Genomic DNA, 21,050 nt, shown 5'->3' on the forward strand with positions numbered 1-21,050 from the left:
GAGGCCGCCTGCAGGGACAACCGTACCCACTAATTCTGGTGGCCAGCTCTTTGGCAGGAGGCTGGACGGATGACAGCAGGAGTTTCGACCAAGAGCTGCCGCTATGTTGTTGATACCATCACCAAATCTGGGGTGCGCCCGTTGCTCATGACAACCAGCGAGCGAGTTCCTGATGGGGAAATAGATGTACAATTGGCTATGGCCTCTCCCTTCTGCATGTCAAGTGTATACCTACTCTAAGTCGAAGTAAATTTTATAAGATCAGTCAGCGTTCCTGAATTCACGTACCAGCTGGAAAAGCATGACAATCCATCTAATGCCAGATCAGCTGAGACGACAGACACGCCCTACCCAGAACAACTTGAGAGTCCGCATCTCAGGAATATTTTCAGCGAGACCATTTGAGAATGAGAATTGGACAACTGGGGTTGGTCACAGTTGAAGAGAGCTTTGGCTTTGAAGGACTCGAAGATATCGATACCGATGCTGGATAACATCAATGACGTCGCCAGTTGTAGCGAGTTTCACAAACCCGGCCCTCCTTGGACCCCAATCTCTACCGTGCTAGATCAGTATGTATACAGTTTTCATCAGAACTGCCTGTACCTGCATTAAGACTCAACGGGAACAAAGAACACCCACCTCCTTCTCAGTTCTATTCCTGACCCTTAACTCAACAATACAGCCGTGATTAGTTTAATATCTATACGAGTTCATGTATATTATGAGCACGCGATTCTTACTACTTTATCCATTCCACTCAAATAGGTACCGCCCTTGTGTAACGTACCCTTCACTCTTCACCCTTATCCAGATCAGAACTCGGCTACCTGATATCCGGCATCGTGTGTTGTTGTTTTGCCTGCCAAATCTGGGGAAATCACGCTAATGCAACATCACGTGCTTGAGCTAACTTAGACTTACATAAGGTTAATACCAGATCGGCGACATGGACATGGACAGGGAAAACTCTGTCGGATGTTCGGGTAAAGTAGAATTTTAACACTCGTATTCCAAGGCAACTGCGATTGTACGTGAACTCGAAAGTATGTAAGTAGGTGTTTTTTACTCGATCTTTGGTTATCTCTCGTGGAGGAGATTTAACCTCTGTTTTTGGTGTGGTGTACCTACAGTTGCTGTCGTAAATTTGTGAACAAAAATGTTTGGTCATAAACAGATGTCATCCCTTTGTGGTGTAGTTGGTATCACACCCGGCTGTAATTGCTTGCTTACCGGTTGGTCACCAGTTCGACTCTGGTCGAAGGGACATATCTTTTTCCAACCTTTGACATTTTCATGTTTCTGTTTGTTGTTGTTGACGATGTTCTTTTTCAATGGCGTCGGCAATGATTGGTGGAATATCAAGGTGGTTGGTAGAGCGAGTGATTGGTTGTGACCGACAGACTTGCAACTAAACCAGTGCCAGCAAATCAAGGGTTGACAGATCAGTGGTTGGCTGGGTAGTGGCGTTTAGCCAATTGTTGATACACGGGCGGAGTCGCTTGATCATCAAATCTCTAACCGTTATGATCCAACTACATCATAAACATCAATAGCGGGTGGGCCTTCAATTGGTTCAACTGGCTTTGTGCAAGTGCATGATTTACGGGGCGTGGCTACACACAGTCAAATCAAGTCATCATAACCAACCTCAACCTTCCTCGTATTTCTTGGCATGGAATAATTTTCACATCTCACAAGTGGCGTTGAATAATTTTGGTTTTATGTGAGTGTCTGGGGGGCGGGTGTAGGTGTCACGTGCGTGTATAAGTACTTCTAGTTATGATAGTTGTTATATATGGCGGCCTGGTCTTGATAGGTCTTTGGGTATGAAGGGAATTCTGATCGAGATTGCGTTAATTGGTGGAGAACGCAAAGCGAAGAATACAGTAGATGAAAAGAAGGATAAGAGGTCTAGGAATGACTGTTATTCTCTGGTAGCCGAATTACAGTTCTCTTTTCCCCCTTTTGCAGCTTCCACGATGATGACCTCAAAAACCGAGTGATAATCTGTGATCACAATATTGCTATTTCATTTTATGAAAAGTCTAACTACAAGTATGTAGTGCCCATCGAACACTTCAACAATCTCAATGTGAGACTCGGATAAACCACAAAGCATACTATAAGTTAATAATAATAAAAACATCAGAATAACCGTTTCGCAAATTTGACTTTTCAAAAATGCACAAGCCCATCACTCAAATAAAAGCCGAGTGGCTTTCCATCCGCCTTTCCATAAAGACCCTCTCCTCCGCAATCGTTTCCTTCGATTTCCCCTTCCAACCCATTCCCTCCCCACCAACGACGGGCCCGAATTGCGTATTGACCGCATTCTCAATGTCCACCGTAGACATTTGAGATAGTACACTACGGGGCCTATAGACCACAGGTGGTATTCCATGCCCCTGGCTACCGGACCTGAGAAGAGCTTTGGATTTCCTTTTTCTATTCTCATTTTCGTTGTTAAGTTTGCTGCTGGTGTAGTTCTCGTTCATACCGATGCTACTAACTGTGTTTCTGGGAGTGTTCCTCGGGGTGTTGTAGTTCTCGTTCCCGGCGAGAATGCTTCTGTGATTCCAATTAGGGTTATAATCTTTGATCTTGAGACCGCTCCTGATCTTCATTTTTGGCGCAAGAGGAGCGATGGTCACTCCACGGTAGGTGTATTCACTCTGCCCCTGTGTTAGCGCTGCCATCTGGGGCGGTGGTGTATTCTCATTCGAAAATTTAGGCGTGACAGTAATGTCTGTGTAGGCACTTGATCTGCTATCGGTATCCATAATCCCCGTCGCCTTGCGGTAAGGGCTTGGAGTCGACTCCCTCACGAGTTCATCAACTGAGCTCGAGTACGGAAAAAACGTCGATGCGGACCTGGTTACACGCAGCCTTCTCCTTGCTGTATTCTGAGGGGTAATAGGGATATCCACTGGCGGCCCAGAATCTTTCTCAGACTTGATAGCCAAACCTGAAACTTGCTTAGCCAGCCCTGCAAGCTGCGAATCCACGCTCATCTGTCGTAATTCTTCATGTACAGGGGTACTAACAACCCACTCTTTCGTATTACTCTTGCTGCCCTCTCCTTGTTGATAAGACAATGGCCGCGCAGGCACAGGTGGTGGAACCCCGCCCCCGCTATTCAAGTCGCGCATCCACTTCCCACTATTCTTTCTAATAGTAGTTACTACAGTATTAGTAGATGCGGCTGTGTAGGGCCTCTCAAACATATTTTCTTCTTCTGGCCTCAAAGCTAACCCAGGTGCCATGTAGTACCCAGGTCCGTTGTACCCAGGGCCATGAACATACTCGGCTTCCTCCCTTCTTGCACTCGGCGAGCCCCGATCCAGACGTCTCATCAATGCAGAATAAACTCTCTTTGCTTCGTAGCTCTTTTGCACCTGCTGTTCTCCAACTGAAGGTGGAGAATAAATATTATCCTTGATCTTATTTGGCATGTTTTCGTCTATTATAGAGAGCCGCTTCTTCTTCAATGAAGCCCCTAATGTGGCATTCCATGTGGACTTACCATCTGTAGTCGTAGATGGAATTCTATGCGGTGGCTGTATTTTTATTGGCGGGGTTGCTTCCCCCAAAGACCCGGCGACGGAACGCAACATTTCACATGACGGAACATGTCTGAATGTCGGTGCCCTTGAGATAACAGCTGGACGGATCGTAAGATTATTCGGCTCAGGGATATCCATAATATCCTCGTGCAGCTCTGAAGGACTGACATAATCTCGAAAGTGTTGCCGGGTCGATGTGACATGTTGCTCGGGGAATGCTGGTTCAAGCTTGACCTTTTTCCCCAATGCTCTCCGCATAGTCCCGAAAAAAGAGGCTGACATTTTCCTCGCTTTTTCACCAACTGCCTTCCGTACCGAAAGAGACACCGATTGCTCTGGGTCCTTCTTTTTTCCGCGTACCGTTTCTGGAAACGTCCCATGTCTCTTAGACGCAGACAGATAAAAGGATTTACGTTCCTTTTGTGTATATTTCTCCTCCCCTAATTGCCTCCTTACTGATTCAGGCATGAAGTCTGTCCCTCCTCGTAAGAAAGATGTTGATTTTCTCCTATTCTTGCTGGACTTGCTATCGGGGGAGCGCTCAGATGAATATACAACGGAAGATGAATACTCATCCTGTGACGAATCTTTTGAGAACATTTGACCAACACTAAACATGCTTCGTGTTTTCTGGAGTCTTTTGTATGAGGATGGATTCGATGACTGGTAACTGCCTGGATAATCGTCGGTATCCGAAGTTGTGAAATTCATTGAACGGCGACCACGGGGTGTGAATCGTTGTTCTATGTTTTCATACAAACCAGATCTTCCCTCTCCTTTGGTGTTTCCCGTATCACAAGGTTCGGGAAGATCATAATCAGGAGAAGTATCGCCGTTTTCGCCCTCATTAACGAGCCTGATAGTCTTTCTCTTTGAATTCGAATTTGTAGTAGCTTGAGGATACTTAGTATCTTCAAGGTTTTCGCTACTACTAACGGGAGTCTCGAACCTGACAATCTGGGATCGACGACGCTGTATGTCATCGCCATACGCACGTTTTGCGGCAGCAACAGCCTGCTGGTTCCTTTCTTCAGGTGCCATCATTTCCGATTTTGTCAACACTGTGGCTGCATGAGAAACGGTCTTTGACCGATGGATTCGGCCATTACGGTGGATGGTCGCAGTAGCGGGGTTAGGTGATGAGACGGTGTTGCGGCGTTTTAGCATTTTGAGATGATAGGAGCACTCCCAATTTTTTTCCTGGATGTTTACTTATGAGGAGAGGAATGTAGAATAGGTGACGTATACAAAGAAGATGTGGAAGGACTCCAGTCGACACCTATCTAGAGTGGCATGTGCTCTCATCAGAATCATGAAAGATCACTCACTCACAGCATGACACAGTGTCGCGGTAACACAGAATCTTAAGCTGCACATTATTTCGAAAAACTGTTCTAGAAATGCAACATTATCACCTAGACACGGATGTACGCCAGTTGAAATCAATCATTAACTCGTTTACATGAAGATCTCACCGTTTTCGGAGAAACAAGAACAGGATGGCATTAAAGCAACAAAAAGAAAAAGAAAACCGATATCCCGCTTCCAACGTACACCATTAAGAGTAAAAACACAGTGACAGAATGAACTCCATCCCCATCCTCGCAAACCCACTATATACCTCGCCCTAAGCAAGACTTCCCATTGGATCCCAGATCGGCAATACAATTGGATCCTGTTTGAGTACGTCTAGAATCTCCTTACTAACAAATGCAGGGTCCACCACCGCTTGGTAGCAATACTCAGTCATCCAATCATCGCTCATTACCAAGTAGCCCTTCTCGCCAGAGTCTGCACCCCAAGAGTTTTCGATACGCCATTTCACGGGCTTGCCGTCGACGATATGCACACCAGTGAGGGCCATGGCATGGGTCATAGAAGACTCGTGGGTGAGGAGGCGTTGGGCTTTGTTCATACCCAGCGTGACGTTGAATCCAAGCTCGTAATCGAAAAGATTTGTATCCAAAATGCCTTTTTGGGTGTCTGCGAATTTTCCGACATCACAGCCAAAAAAGACAGGGCGCTGGGACTTGATCATGGCAATACAGGCGGCCTTCATGACGTCCATATCAACATTGACATATGTCACACCTCGAGCGCCAACAATGTTTCCAAGGCGCTCAACGGTCATGAGTCTATTGTAAGGATTTCTGGGGTCGTTGACAAGGGAGAAACGCTCGCCGATACCTTTGTCACTGCTGCTGAGAACCCCACTGACGGTATCCAACATTCCAGAAGCTCCCATAGAGCAGGTACCCATGTTGTCTTTATAGAAAGCGATTGGAGTGGTCGTAAGGGTATTGCACTTCCCGTCCTTTTCATAGTAGGTCCATGTAAACGTATCTTCTGGCTTCGGTGGGGCGCCAAGTGCGAGCACAAGGATTCCGTAGACTTGTTGGACAATCTTAGCTTTATAGGCTTGGAGCTCGTCAGACTTTTTAGTGCCAGCGGTCGAGGAGCCGGCGATATCACGGCTGTGCAAACATTAGTCTTGCACCGCACAGGGGGCAAAGTATTTACACTTACAGAACCAATGTTGCCTCACGCAGCTTTGCAGTTATGAGCCAGTTGATACGGGCCGATGCTTTGGCGTTGAAAGAATCGGGATACAAAGCTTGAGGGACCAAGCCGTATTTCTCGACTAAGTTGACCACCATGTCCCATTGGCCACCGTCGCCAACAGGACTCGTCAACAGGTACTGCATGAGTCTACCATCAAGCGGTTCATCAAGAGTATCGATAACCTCTACACAAACCTTTTAGTTAGTAATAAAGTTAGGGGGCCCTGGAGGAATTAAACTCACGCTCGAGGAAGAAGTTTGCCTTCTCGAGTTTGTCCCAGAAAAATAGGTAGCTCTGTGAAAGCTCAAAGCTTGAGAGTTTATACTTCTTGATCAATCCAATACGAAAGACATTGGTCGAAGCAAACAACCAGCATCTGCCGGACGAACGTTGATTTGTGACTGGTGTCCCCTCTAGCTCAATCTTATCACTGAATATGTGTGTATCGCTTAACAGAACGGATGGGTTCTGGAGAATCGATGTGGCTGCATGTGTACTGAGAGCGGCGAGAGCAAGCCGATTCTAGAGAAGCGTGAACGGCATGAGCAATGGTTTTATCACAGGAGGTATTAAGGGATGCCCACCTTGGGGTCTGAAAGGAGTCGCTCCTCCCACTTGACCACACTTTCTATCCGCACTGAAAGCGAAGGCTCTGCATCAATCTCTTGATCGTTTAGTGTGAGGTCGCTAAGCCTTGAATGTAACTTGGGTTTTTCGGGGTTAGGGTAGGTGGCAGAACGCGACTTGGAACTTGAGTTGCCCATTTTGTTTCTATGGCGAGGATATGGGGAATGAGCAAAATTCGAAGTGGTAGGAGAGGAAGAGTTGTTGTGGACGAACAGGAGGGAAGAGGGGAGATCACTGCTTATCAACCTCTCAAGTTACCCAGGATCACTTTCTATGCACAACCACTTGTATAGGTACGAAAACAGAGCAGATAGCAGTGTGTGATGCGGTCTAGCTATCTACACATCCGAGGGTGCTACCTAGAGTAGAGTAGAGTACATTTATGGGGCTGTAGATTGCGGGGATTGCCAGTCATTTTGCGCCCTCCAGGTCCTTTCTGCCCCTGCGGCGCGCGACATTTTTGATGTGTAGCCAACAAGGTGTTGATGGGCCCTGCAGATATCGGTGGAATCGTCCGATAAGGGAAGAGCTAGGACGGAACCCAGCTGTCACGAGTCCTTGATTGGTGCCAAGAGAAGGGCTACAGCAACACATACGGAGCGTACTCTACGCCCTGGTTTGGGGGTTCATGCGGTACAAAGAGATTTTCAGGAGGGATCAAGTCTGCCTATTATATAGATTGCTGAAGTATTAATCCAAACTACTGATCTCACTCGCAAAGGTCGCGTAGTAGGAGCCCAGTGAGCCCTTGTAATCAATGTTGTGATAGTAGCGGAATCTTGCATCAAGCGCATCTCGAAGCACTTGACTGGAACCCGATCTGGCTAAATCTTCCAAATGTTAGAAAACAAGTCCCGTGTGAAACCCCCACTCGATCACTACATCTAAGTATGTAGGTACATCTACGAAAAAGGAGCGATGCGCAGTCATACTATTGCCCAATAGCCACCCGTACGATCCTGTTGACGGGTGTATATTAATTACCTAGTGCCCGCATCTAGATTCTATATCATGGATTGGCTGTTTAATGTGGGCTTATCAAGGAGTACATGTACTGTACCTACTTAACTGGAGGCTTTTCTGGATCTATGGAGAAGTTTGGGTAGCTAGAATTCCGGACACGCTTAAAAGCTGAATCCTGGGTTTTGGACGACATGGATAGCAACATATATGTACATGGAATGTTTTTAATTAGTGGCACGGCATGTGTGTATGTACAACATAAAACACAAAGTCACCTATTATGGAGCTAGGTAACGAATTCATGCGCTACATGTATGTAGTATATGTACGGTACATTGGGTTCGATGATGGGATGGTTGGATCGGTGATGCTTAAACAGCTCGGTCATCAAATTCTGCAATCGACTGGTAAGATCGAGATGATCATCAAATAGGATTATGTGTTTTAAAACTTTAGACCTATAAAGCTTCACCTCTCAGCCGTACTGACAGCAACCAATGAGGTAATGGATTTATACCTCAAGAGCGCAAAATATCAGTAGGGGGAGGGAATAGAAAAGAAGAAAATAATATGTGGGGAATCGGATGAGGATTCACGGTGGTCCCCAGTGCTAGCTGGGCCTTACGTCATGTAGTCATGACTCATCACTCGCCAGCTCGCTAACAATGAAATAGTGAGAAAATGTGATTCCGTCTTTCCATTCCTTACATGTAGCTGGCTGGCCCTTTGATTTGTCGGGACATTCTCAACCTCAACCTCATCCACATCACCTCCGACTTATCCATCCACTATAAGTAAATATGAGCGAGGAACCTCGGCCTAGAGTTTAAAGTTTATTCAAGATTGACACCTTCACTTCGCTCCTTTTCTACCCAACACGCTCCCAGGCGGATTATATTTAACAATAGATAAACGTGTACAGTAGCCATATCGCTGGGGGTATAGATAGATCTATCATCAATGTTTTTGGAAAGTCGTTTAGATGCCAAATGACTAACTGATCAACACCGGAGTAATCAAGACCAAAGCACCAAAGTAGGCCACTACATTATGTACATGTAGCTATCAAACCGGAGAGGGCCCTTGGAGGTTAAAGTCAAGATGTAAATTTTATGTGTACTTAACCCAAGGAAATTCGCATGGTCGTTAGATCTCTCAAGTCTCTTGGAAGCTGCCGTGCACAAACCTACATGTATCCTGACTGTTTGAGGTCATTTGCACTGAAAGAAATGTCTTGGCAAAACAGCTAACGAGAATGGGATCTCTCATTATCTACGTTGCGTGTATAAAATCAAGAAGATCCCCTGGGCAGTATTTAAGCTTAATAGTAATGCTTATCAGGCCAAAAAGTGGATAGCTGCGGGATCTTCGGATAACGGTGCGGTTTCTTCTTTGCGCCATCGGTTTCTGTCTGGGTTGTTGAAACGGGGTTCGGACACCAGGTGAAACATCGCGTATAGGCACATGCACATTACCCGATGTCCAACTGGGCTGAATCCAGCATCGGCGCTTCCAGTCACCAGGACTTCCTCGGCTCGAGGTAACTGCGCGATGAATCTTCAAAAATCGAGGCACTAACTACAGTGCAGAGTCTACATTTCTATCTTCGTTGCGACTGTGAGGATTTGGTTTCACGCATGGACTACGTGTCTTACATATTTTTCAAGGTGTTCTGGTATCTTAGCGGCCGGGAAAACAATCCCATCCTTTACCTCCTGACGTTGAGGAATAGCGGTTACACATCTTACATTGGGTTTGCGAACTTCATTCTTTGCATCGACTCCATAGACACTGTCTCGCATATACAGCATCACTCCTGATCTACTCCTACGTACTAAGTTCTCCTCTTTCTCGTTTTGCAAGGTATACCGATGTCGTATAGTTATACTTTGACGTTTCCGTCTGTCATTCCGATACATCTCCAATAGACCCCAAAGATGAGTTCAAATGGTAGGTGGCCCATGCCGCACGTCGTTCCCTTCTCTCTCTTTCTTTCCCCGTTCACGCGTTCCAACGGTGACAGGCAAGCCATACTGCGATTTCCATTTTTACCTTGCGCAGGCTAGTTCTCTGCTGCATTCATACATTCTACGTTTTAATTTGTAACTTCAGGTCTTTAATTTGGTAAGTAGCTACACTTTTTTTTTTTATATTAATCAACTGTTTTTGTTTTTCTCTTCTCTTTGGCAGAAGGCTCCACTGCAAATAGACACTACACAATACGGGCCCAACGCGCCGTAGTTAAGTGGACTGAGTACATCAGTTGGATCAAGGGACCGCCTTGCAGTTGAGTTTGTTACCTGTTACCGCTTTCGTCAAGTTGGCCAATGATTTTTGCTTACTCGGGGTAGAAAAAAAGCCCTGGGCGCTTATTGTTATTCATGAGCTTACCACTCTAGGTTGATTGCCAGTAAGGACAGTAAGTGCAATAGTTATTAGTGCCCCATTCTTATCTCGTTCTTTCTTCTTTTCATTCTTCCTTTCGACTTCCGTTCTTTTTTCTGATTTTTTTTTTCTTGACGTCGTTGCTAGAGTCAACACGTACGACCAATAATTACGACTGGTTCGATTAATTCACACTACATTCTTCCGAGAAGAAGGTTTTTAATAATTGTGAATATTGTCAATAAGGAGGGATCACTCATTTAATATACCTTAAGCTGACTACGAGTGACTGAAGTCCAGTAACTTATCGGAGAAAACACGATAACAACAAATAAGCATCATGGAGGCTGCGGGCGTATTATCAACTACTTTTGGACTGTAACTGATCCATTTGATATATATCCACAATAATTCTGGTACTTAAATATGCTGACGAAGAATATTCATAGAGGGTTTCTCTTACATGCCTCCCAAGCCGCCTTCTTTACAGCCATCAATGGCCATATAAAGACATTGTTTCTCCACCGCCGAAGGCTGGTCCTTCTTTCATTCCTTTTATGCGTTTCAATATACTCTGTGTTTCAGTTTGCTACTCTGCTACTTCTGGAAGATGCATCCTGCAGCGTTATAGTCCGATTTACACTCTTTTTTGATCAAGCCGCTCGGGTATCCGTACTTGCACTTATTATTTGGAAGGTGTGTGACGAGACGGACAACACAACTGAAAAAATATGCTGGGTAGTGGTCCTTGGGCTACGGGTACTATTGGGTGGAATAATTGTTGGTTTTACGGGATGGACATTTATGCCTGTCTGCTTTCCACAGCCGATGCACTTGGCAACAGGAATTGTCAATGTGACCTTTGATGGGCTATGTTGGGGTTTTTTACTTTTTAGAATTGTTGCGATTTGGTCACTTTTCGCAGATCAAGGGAGGGGTGGGAAGGTGGACGGGAAGAGTCAGGGCTATGGGCTATTCTTGATCGTATTGAGTTTTATTGGGTGGACAGTTGTAAGTGCAGGGTTGTTGGGAAGGTGCTATTTTAAAAAGAAGCCGGGCTAATTGAGTTCAACAATATTAGGGAAGTTTTCCATATTTGATGAATGTGGGAGAGAGCATTTTCGTTAGGATGATCCCCTATATTATAACTCTCTCCTTAGCTCTTGGTAAGAATATAACCTATATTCTAGACGTATGGATAAAGAGAATAAAATGAACCTCAAACTTATCATATACTAGGTGTCCTTGGGTGCTTCCCTTCTATTGTATTCTCTGTCCCTATCTCTAGATCTAACGAATCATATAATCGGAAACTCGGTCGATTCGGCTCTTCGCCGCCCAGCATTTCAAGAGCAGGGCAGTCTATTACCTCACCCAACTCCAACCCTGGAGATATTGAGTCCAACAAAATCAATCGATTCCCGTCTCACGGAGTGGATATCGATAAAAACTTTAATGATGCGCGAACAAGTATGATGTTCCGGTCTATCATCGGTGCGCCGATAGTTCACCCTGGTACTGCCATTCCATGGTCACTAGAAACCAATAACGCGGAGAGCATTACAAGACCTAAACCTACAAAGGCTATGCCAGAAAACAGAAGACCTAGTATTGCGCCATCTCATGGTGCAAAACATAGTGTATCAAATCCAATGGGTTCAAGAGTGACAAACAGTTCAATTGACGCTGTAGAACGAATCTCTGGGGTTCCAACAAGTAATTCTTTTGGAAAGATGAGGACAGTAAGTCTGAAGACAGCAGCAGAGGCGGAACGACAACGTATCGATGCCGTGTTTGAGAGAGAGCAGGAACGAAAAAACTCCGATGCTGGGACAGTCACCACGTCAAAATCGGTGGCAGACTGTCTAAATACTGATCGTTCAACAAGCGTCAAGAGAAAGCCCTTGCTACCGCAGCTTCCGTCAGGAGCCGCTGCGCTTAGGGTATCTGCTGTCAAAAGAGAGGGAAATGGGCCAGCAAGCTCATCTAGTCTACGACAGTCTGAATTCGTAGCAGCAGAAGGGGGATCGGACTGGGGAACGAGATATAGTGTGGGTAGCCTTGGGACTGAGGATGATGATACGACGCGATATACGGCAATTTCCCATGCGCCTTACACTCTGGCTGCACCCCCAAGAATTCCAAAGATCGATTTATTGGATGATGATTCGAGGGTCATGTTTCTCAATGAAATTGTGTATGATGACCCAGCGTTGGTAAAGTCAATAATGGGGAAGACGGATATTGCTTCAACAACCTCCAGATACTCGGAATCTAAAACAGGAGCAGTCAGGAGGAGTCCTTCATCTATTACCAAGCGTCTTCCAGGTCTCTCACCGGCTAAGGAATCGAATGATTCTGTGGCCTCCTCACCGCCATACATGGATGCGTCGCCGGTTATGGACAGACCTAGGAGCGTGAAGAATATTGCGGAGAGGGGACTTTTCCCTCCGAATAGGGACTCTGACCTGGCGGCACAAATGCAATACAACAAAAAGCAGTCAAACATGCGGAGGGAATCGGAACTTCCACAAGTTGATTCAAAGCCACTACCCGAAGTTCCAGCCCAATTGCAAGGGGTGGGTACAGAAAAGAAGCGGGCAAGAGAAATTGTGTTTCCTATCCCTCCTCCTAGAGCTACTGCCAGGAAAGGCGCCCCGCCACCCATTACTGTCACCATTCCGAAGATTTTATCTCCAGAAATAATCCAAGAGATCACAGCTGCCGGTAAAGTTGGAATCACTCAGTCAATTCCCAGCCCCCAACCAGCAATTCCCGAAAAGTCAGAGAAGCGCTTGATGAGCCCGGCTACCAATGATCAAAGAGCTAGTTTTACTACTTATGAGACCGCGAAAGCGTGGGCTGAAAGCGTATCTGCTGCTAGTGATAAGCCTAGATATGCTGAAAGTATCATTGAACCTCTCCCCTCAATTGCATACGACATGTCAGACGACATAACCCCTAGAATAGCTGCAGCTATCTCGGACGGTAATCATAAGCGCAAGAGTCTGATCGCCTTGACAGTGTCCCCCCTCTTTCAAATAGAGGACGATGCGTTCACAGACATCGAAATCGACTCTGGCTCTGAGGATGGAGGTGACCAAGACCCGGAAGCGGCTAATGTGGAATCTGTATCTGATGAACAGACTCAAAGTGAAGCGGATGAAATGATCGTGAACGGAGGAGAGGGCTATTCCACAGAAGACGAGTCATATGAGGATTTCTTCACTGATAGCGAAGAAGGTTGCTACCTCGATGATGGGATCTTGATCTCGGATATGGAGGAAGGAACAAGCTATGACAAGATCACGGCCGCTGAACGAAAGCTTGATGCTAAGGTTCAAGAAAACACCGAAGCTTTAACAAACGCCACTCCCATCCCCATCCATTTTCACCTTGGAGACAGTATACCTACCTTCTCAGAGAGCAGGCGGAAATACGGAACCAAGAGGAAGCCACCACCATCTCCGATAGGTTTCTTGGTACAGCAGAAACGTATCTCTCAACAGCAGTCGATGGAGGCACGGCTAACAATTTTCGCTGGAACTCAACATCTTGCTCCTCTTGAAGATCTTATGAATAGGCTTCCAGTAAACAAGAAGGGTGACTCTCGTGTGAGTTACGTATCTGACGGTAGAAACTCTCTGTTAGCTCGGCTGGAGATGGAAATGGGACAGCAGGAAAATGAATGGATGGGAATGCATAAGACACTGGAAAGAAGCTCAATGGGATCAATCGAGGAAACTCCAGAGCAGAGAGCCTCCCGGTTATCCCGAGACATTTCAGAGTGCCGCTCATCCCTGGGAAAGGTTAATGAGGGTATTTTGATTAATAAACGGTTGAGTACTGTTGACACAGAGTCTGTTTGCTCAGATGCTCAACCGAGTGCGTGGCATGCTCAGATGAGTTATCTTGTTCAAGCACCGTTGATGAACCCTAGTGAGGTTCTAGCCAGACCGACTTCTATCCTCGAAAGTCAAAATACACCAATCTCAATAGTTTCAGACTCAGATACCGAGGCATATGCTTCCAGGGATGAGTCGCCATATGGTACAAATCACAGCGAGGTCCACACGGAATCGTACTATGGAAATGATACTTTAAACTTTATCATAGAAGAAAACGAGGGACTCGAGCACTATGCAGAATATCAAGAGACATTCGAGGACGACAGTGAGATTCAACTTCTTGAACCTACGGTGTATTGCCCGAGTACACGCTCTACCAGCATAATTTCTCATCCCAACTTTATATACTCCGTTACTTCGGAGTCATCCCCTCGAAGTGCAAGGTCACCTTCAATTTCATTTCTTTGGAACACCCGTCCCATCCAAGGAAGCTCCCCTCCCGTGAGTAGCCAGCTATGGTCATACCCTGTATTGCTGCCAAGGACCCCCCTAGCACTCCCTGCTGCATTAGATCTTCGCCCAAAACGCCGTATCTCAAGTACACCCATTGCAAAAGCTACCACAAGCCTCTGGGTAAAGGCCCACGGCCCTCAAATCCAACCCAATACAGGTTTGTGGAGAAGCCCGAGGGAACAAAAGCCGAAAAGCATCATCGCCGCTTCATTCGGGCATGGTAGAAGTCGCTCACTCAAGCTTAAAAGAGTTACATTTGTGGAGGAAGTGGTGACAGGTACTAACTCATCTTAACCTCTATTAATACCCTCATCTAATCAAGTGTGTAGTCGAGACAACTGGTTTATTCGGAAAACTTAAGAAACTTTGGGGGGGTCATACAAAGTCTCATTCAGTTGACAGTCCCGCTGCTCCAAGATATTTGAGGGATGTAGACACAGCTATAGACTCTGTTATTGTGAGATATGCAAACAAGACGCTTCCGCCTCTTCCGCCTCTTCCTCCAAGGACAGATATTATGAAGCACAAAGAGCCCGAGAATACGACCCGCAACCACCTGTGGTTACATCAATCCAGTCCTCCAGCCATTACTCAACCATCGTTACTGTGGAATCAAACACATGCACAAGAAGTCCAGAATACCCAATTGTTCATCAAAGACATCCCTTCGCTCCGTAGAAAGGCTCCTCAACAAACATTCTTGCCAAGCCTTACTTCGAACAGACTATGGGGATATGTTGAACAGCCGATGATGCCATCACTTTGGTCAATAAGCTCCGCTAGCACTAGGTATCTCTGGCCCTACGGAGAAAGAACAGCAGTTCGCAGTTATCTCTGGCCTTCTGCCCCGCCCGCCAAGAAAAATGAGGTTATTACAACCAGATCTCGATCACTCGCGATCACTCGCCTCACTCGCCTCCAGTCATCTTCGCTCTGGGTGGCTACTGCGGCTTGCAAGAATGGCGGAAACAAAGTTACTGCACTTTGGGAGCCCGCTGACTCTAGAGTAAATGCTGTAGGATCCCAGAAACATGAGCCTATGCTTTGGATTAAGAGACAGAATATTGTGCCCGTTGCTTCTGGACACTTATGGCCCAATGCGCCTGAACTTCCTATGTTACCGTCATCTTTGCTAGCTATCCGAGCTCGCGTTGCCTCAGCTGAACTCCCAATCCTCGAATCCAACCAACTATGGACCTTTGCTAAAGAAGCGCTCGGGCTGTGGTCACTCCCAGAAAGATCGACCGGGCTCTGGCCTCATGGAGGGCGTGAGAAAGTTGTTTCTTTCCTTTGGCCTTCCGCATTGACACTAAATTATATTCCTGCAAGAATTGCCTCGAAACGTTCACGGGTTATGGCAGCTGAACTTGAGAAACTTGAGTCGGAGCAATTGTGGTCCTATAGTGACGTCCAATTTGAGCCTGTTGAGGCAAAGGGAATGTGGAAAGCAGTAACTGTTGCAGTCAAGCCAACTATCGTCGAGCAGAATATGGAAACGCTCACAAGTCTACTTTGGACTGCACCCGAAGAAGTTCCGTATGTAGCTACTCCTAGCTATCTTTGGCCATTAGCTCACCCCCTTCCACCCCTTCCCTCCCCCCTCCCCCTCCCACGCGTTTCGCCTACAACGAAGGCTCGTAACCCAACCAAAAGCACAATAGTGTCACTCTCTGGAGGGCTTTGGAGCTCAGCACCAGTATTACTTCCACGTCTCTGGTCTGCGCCAGCAACTGAGTCTGGGCTCTGGCCGCACGGAAAGCTTCAACATGCGCAAACGAGGGCTCTGTGGCCGTCTGCACGCCCACTTGCGAGCACAGCGAACCAGAGTCTCCACAACGCTCGTATAATCATCACCGGCTTGCAAATAGAATCGTCGCGACTCTGGAGCGCAGAATCAGCAATAAAAGCGGAATTATGGGTTCCACCACCTAAGAAAACAGGATTGTGGCCCAATGGGCAGGTGGTTAAGAGCAAATCTGTTGGGTTATGGCCTTCTGACACTGAATTAAGGCTCCCAGAAATCGTGTTGATTCGCCAGGTCAAACAACGCAGCCCCATCAATCTAGCAACTTTGGAATCTCATGAGCTTTGGAGCAATTTCAATATCAAGCAATCACTCTGGAAACAAGCAAATGGTCAAAGTGGTCTGTGGCCCCAGGGCGCATACAATTCTGGAAAGCGGCAGCTTTGGAGCGCCGATAGTAATATGCAAACTGGCCTAAGAAGAAATCTCACATTGAAATTAGCAACTATCGAGGGAAGGAAAAGATATGAGAGAAAAGCAATAACGGCCATATTAGAATCGCGCGCGCTGTGGAGTCGAGCGGTACATATCCGACCAAAATCTGCTGGCCGGCTTTGGACAAAAGAGATTGAATATATCGGCGAATTGCCCAAAATCAAGACTGCTGAGCTGCAGGAGAAAGACGATGTCGCTTCAGTATCGCCCGGTTTATGGGCTAATCCATCTCCTGTTTCTTCTCCATCTCCTGCAAATCTAATGACGCCTGTTGCCGTACTTTGGACGGCATCCCCCCTCAAAGCACCCAGGATAGAATTCACAATCTGCCGGGAAACCATCGTAGTCGCAGTTCAACGAAGGAAGTCGGCTGGAGCTGCCAATTTGATGCTGACACCTCTGCAAGGCAATCTCTGGGTCGCAGGGATTCCGTCGCTTTTACCCGGAGGATCAACACCTCGCACCGGGATGAAGCAAGCTCCTCAGGATGGTCTGTGGAACTCGGCCAGAACGAATGCCAAGCTGGAGAAAAAAGTTCCTTTATGGCATAGGCACAATGTCATTGGCAAGGATCGAGTTGCGGTGAAGCAGCAAACATTGACAACAGACACCACTGGATCGTTCGTCGCCGTGAAATCCGATCAACTAAGGACCTTCATCTCTGCCGAAACAGAAGAGGATGGTGTCAATCATGTCCATCATGACGGGCTATGGCATCCAGCCGTAATGACAAAGCCGGCAAAAGAGAGGCCGCTCACTGCAGACACGGTTCCTCGGGAAAGGACATTTGTTACTCCGAGGACTTGCGCCCTCTGGCAAAAGAACAAAAGTGACAAACCCCTAGCACCGATATTTCCGACATCAGTAATGATAATCCCTGTAGTTCCATCGCGATCGAATAAGCGAGCAGCATCGAATATTCCTCCCCCGCTTTTCTTGGCGCCTGTAGGTGGCCCAATGTGGACGGCTGATAAAACGAGTGAATCCCGTCCGCGTGGACTATGGCGTCAAACGAAAAACGAGGGTACAGGGACGAAGAAGGGTCTTTGGCAACCCAACAACATTGATAAGTACAGCACCCTAACCGTAACCAACCAAGCTACCTTGCCGGAGAAAAAATCGAATCTTTGGAGTTTTTCCGGGACAAAACCAGAACGACAATCAATCTTCCAAAACCTGTCAGTTGAGTCCATTCGCAGGTCTACCTCTACAACCACCAGGAACCACAATTCTATCACAAATCCCATGGAGGGATCACTTTGGGTGAAATCACGCAATACTATTCCAGAAAAACCGAAGCTATGGCGCAAAGCAGAAATCCCACAGAGACTATGGTCAGCCGATAATAATGTTAATAGCAGCAGTACTTATATGACTATCACCACCAAAGCGGTTCCTACTGTCGCTACTAGGCATTTGTGGGGAAAGGACAATGTCACCACCACGCCTATTTTCGCCGACCTTTCGCTTGAGTCTTCTCGATCTCGCAGAGAGTTTACTCCCAAAGCGTTCTCTGCCCCGCCTGAAGGATTGTGGAAAATGGCACTAACCAGCGAACCGTTGGAGATGATTGCTGAAGTGCCGAAGATTGGTCTTTGGGGAGCAACAGACGCTGCCCCAATCATTGTCAAGAATGTCCCTACTAAGACACTTTGGAAGAAGGACAACACAGAAACTCCAATTTTCGCTGACCTACCCCTTGAATCCTTCCGCTCAAAGAAGGATCACTCTACGGCAACTCTTCCTGTCTTCTCAGAGGGCATGTGGAAGAAAAAGGTCGCACTCCCAGAACGCCCTCAGTTGTGGAAACCAATCCCCAAAGCAACAGGTTTATGGGACGCAAATGCAAAGACGAAAACTTTGGCTCAGATATCCTTGGAGAGGAAAGCAATGGGAACGAAGAGGCCATTATGGTCAAAGGAGAGGGCTTCAAGGACCACTGCAAAAGTTCCTCAACGATCACCGCTCGCCATTGTTCGCATCTCGGATGACCTAACCCTACCCAAAGCCACTGGTGATCTTTGGAAGCCAAAGTCTCCCGTGCGACAGGCACCAGTGCTTTGGACAGCACCGAAACCTGTTACACAGTCCGTAAAACCCGCAAAGCCAACCGCAACACTTCTCTGGGGTCAAGGGTCTGGGTCAAAGACAACTGCAGTTGCGGAGCGAACAAAGGTCCCCTTCATTCCCTCTGATGCTCCACTTGCTCAAGTTTCTGGCTCGCTGTGGGAACAAAAGTCGGCAGCTAAACCGATTGGTCTCTGGAAGCGTCCCATCAAAACGGTAGCGGTAACCACAGTCACTCCATCTGTACCTCTATGGACAGCAAGAACAGCCTCTAGGACCACCAGTGCCGTGCCTCAACGTTTGCCTGTTCCGAAAAAGAAGGATACAAGGAGTATCATCCTCCTCCCGGCAACAGGTTCGCTCTGGCAGCCGCCTAAGCGCACTCCCGAGAAGGGACTTTGGAAAGCCCCTGCCCCACCAACCCGCCGACCCCGTAGAGCAAGTCTTCTCTGGGAATCCCACTCAGCAGCACGCACAACTACTGCAACTCCGGTTCGGACTGCAGTGCCAAAACGTCTCATCGAGGAGCCCCTCAAAACTGTCAGTGGTACCCTGTGGAAGGCGCCATCCAATGAACCTAAGAAGGGTCTCTGGAAACGCACCATCCCAACAGTTGCGACATACCGCAAGACAAGTACAACTTCCCTATGGTCAAAAGAGTCCGCTTCTCGAACAACATCTGCAAAACCAGAACGTGCTCCTTTCGTTCCAAAGGTTATCGATGAAAAGTCTCTTACACTCCCACCTGCCACCGGAGATCTCTGGATGCCTACCTCGTCGGCAACACCACAAAAAGTCAGTCTCTGGTCTCGTCCAGCCACCCCCACCGGTGGTAGCGGCGTCTGGGATGCTCAAGGTCGTACGCCAACCCTGGCCGAAATCAAGCTTGCGCTTGCAACACGACGAGACAAGACAGAACTGTGGCAGCGTCGCAGCATCTTGACTTCAAAGCCCGCTATAGTTGATATCAGCAAAATCACTTCCTCTTCCACTGCCCCACAGAAGAAGGTCAAAACCGCCGAACCAACCCCCGTACCTCAGGTGGATGGCAGTCTCTGGAGACCCTGTGTAGATGGGAAGAATGAACAGGGTATCATGTGGATTACACGCTCCTCTCGTTCCTCCTCTCTGGAATCTGAGTTTATTTCTCCGGGCGTGAGCCGTGCTTCAACAATCAGCGACATGAGCGACGAGACCGAGTCCCCGCTGACAACAAGTAACGCGGATGCGTTTGAGCCAGAGGTCATGAGAATTCATAGCACAAAGGTTAGCGTCTCTTCTGCGGCTGGGGAGAATATGTGGAGGCCTATTGGGATGGCGGAGGGAAAGGGAAAGGGGGTCTCTAGGTCAGACCAGAAGGAGCAAGAGCTTCCTACGTGGGGAGCTTCACACTCGCTTTGGAGCAAACCGTCCACTGATGAAGAAAAAGTAAGAAATCCTCCTTTGTAGCTTGATAAAAGCGGGATGGCTGATTGGATTATTAGGCGGCGTTATGGGAAAACCCCAACTCATATGCATGCTCCTCAGTCTCCGACGAAGACTTCGCATCGGCTGCCTCCGAACTCAGTGAGGAATCCCACTATCACGATTTCGAAACAGGCCACGAGCCCGACAGTTACTTAAACAACATGTATCCCCCCTCTTCGTCTAACCCCCACGTATTCGTTGGACAGTTCCGTCGTGACAATTATCTTCTTCGTAAGAGTCCTCCCACAATTAGTCATACTTGACAGCAGACTGACAATCATTTCCAAATAGATCAACAATCAAACACCCAGCTCCCGGAAAACTCTCCATTTGCATCCAACCTCCGCATCAAGAGTCTCCGTCGGAAGCTAAGGCCCACGAACGGCGCCCCCGGCACAGCTGAAAGGAAGCGCCGCAACACTGAAGGAGAGGAAGAGAGAGAGCGGCTCAGGGTCGATAGTATCCCAATGGAAAGGGCGGTTTCCATGGGCGAGGAACATCTATAGGGAAATTAATCTATTTTTTTCTCACCAAAAATATATACAAATGTATTTTTCTTGTTATCTTTTTGTTAGCATGGGATCTACGGAACGGCAGGTTTTACGGAACGGGATGGTTGGCTTTTCAACGGCGCTGGGATGTTTTCTTTTGTGCATTTGTTTCACTAGCTTATTGTAATCTTTTTTTTTTCTTTTTCAGGGCTGGGTTAGTAGCTATGAGTTTATGTATATGGATTGCTGCGGATACCAGGGCATCGTCGCTCATTACGGGCTTTCTTTTGTGGATTGTTTCTTTTACGACCTGTTCTAGGAG

At 47.1% G+C, this 21,050-nt stretch overlaps 3 protein-coding genes across 3 annotated transcripts; 1 reads left to right on the forward strand and 2 right to left on the reverse strand.

Annotated features, from left to right (window-relative positions):
- Positions 1–2,201: 2,201 nt before the first annotated feature.
- H6S33_006310 (uncharacterized protein) lies at positions 2,202–4,733 on the reverse strand (the record flags this gene model as incomplete). The annotated part of the gene is made up of 1 exon (XM_044837997.1): positions 2,202–4,733. One exon carries the CDS (start codon positions 4,731–4,733, stop codon positions 2,202–2,204), a length of 2,532 nt encoding a protein of 843 aa, XP_044689837.1.
- A 460-nt stretch (positions 4,734–5,193) lies between these two features.
- Positions 5,194–6,892, reverse strand: H6S33_006311 (uncharacterized protein; the record flags this gene model as incomplete). Its single annotated transcript, XM_044837998.1, has 4 exons — positions 5,194–6,040; positions 6,093–6,312; positions 6,371–6,650; positions 6,713–6,892. The coding sequence occupies 4 exons, from the start codon at positions 6,890–6,892 to the stop codon at positions 5,194–5,196; spliced, it is 1,527 nt and encodes a 508-aa protein (XP_044689838.1).
- Positions 6,893–11,575: 4,683 nt separating this feature from the next.
- Positions 11,576–20,743, forward strand: H6S33_006312 (uncharacterized protein; the record flags this gene model as incomplete). Its single annotated transcript, XM_044837999.1, has 4 exons — positions 11,576–14,741; positions 14,794–20,198; positions 20,255–20,468; positions 20,529–20,743. 4 exons carry the CDS (start codon positions 11,576–11,578, stop codon positions 20,741–20,743), a joined length of 9,000 nt encoding a protein of 2,999 aa, XP_044689839.1.
- Positions 20,744–21,050: the final 307 nt, after the last annotated feature.

Source organism: Morchella sextelata, assembly GCF_020137385.1.
Source record: "Morchella sextelata strain SCLS chromosome Unknown scls_20, whole genome shotgun sequence".
NCBI lineage: Eukaryota > Fungi > Ascomycota > Pezizomycetes > Pezizales > Morchellaceae > Morchella > Morchella sextelata.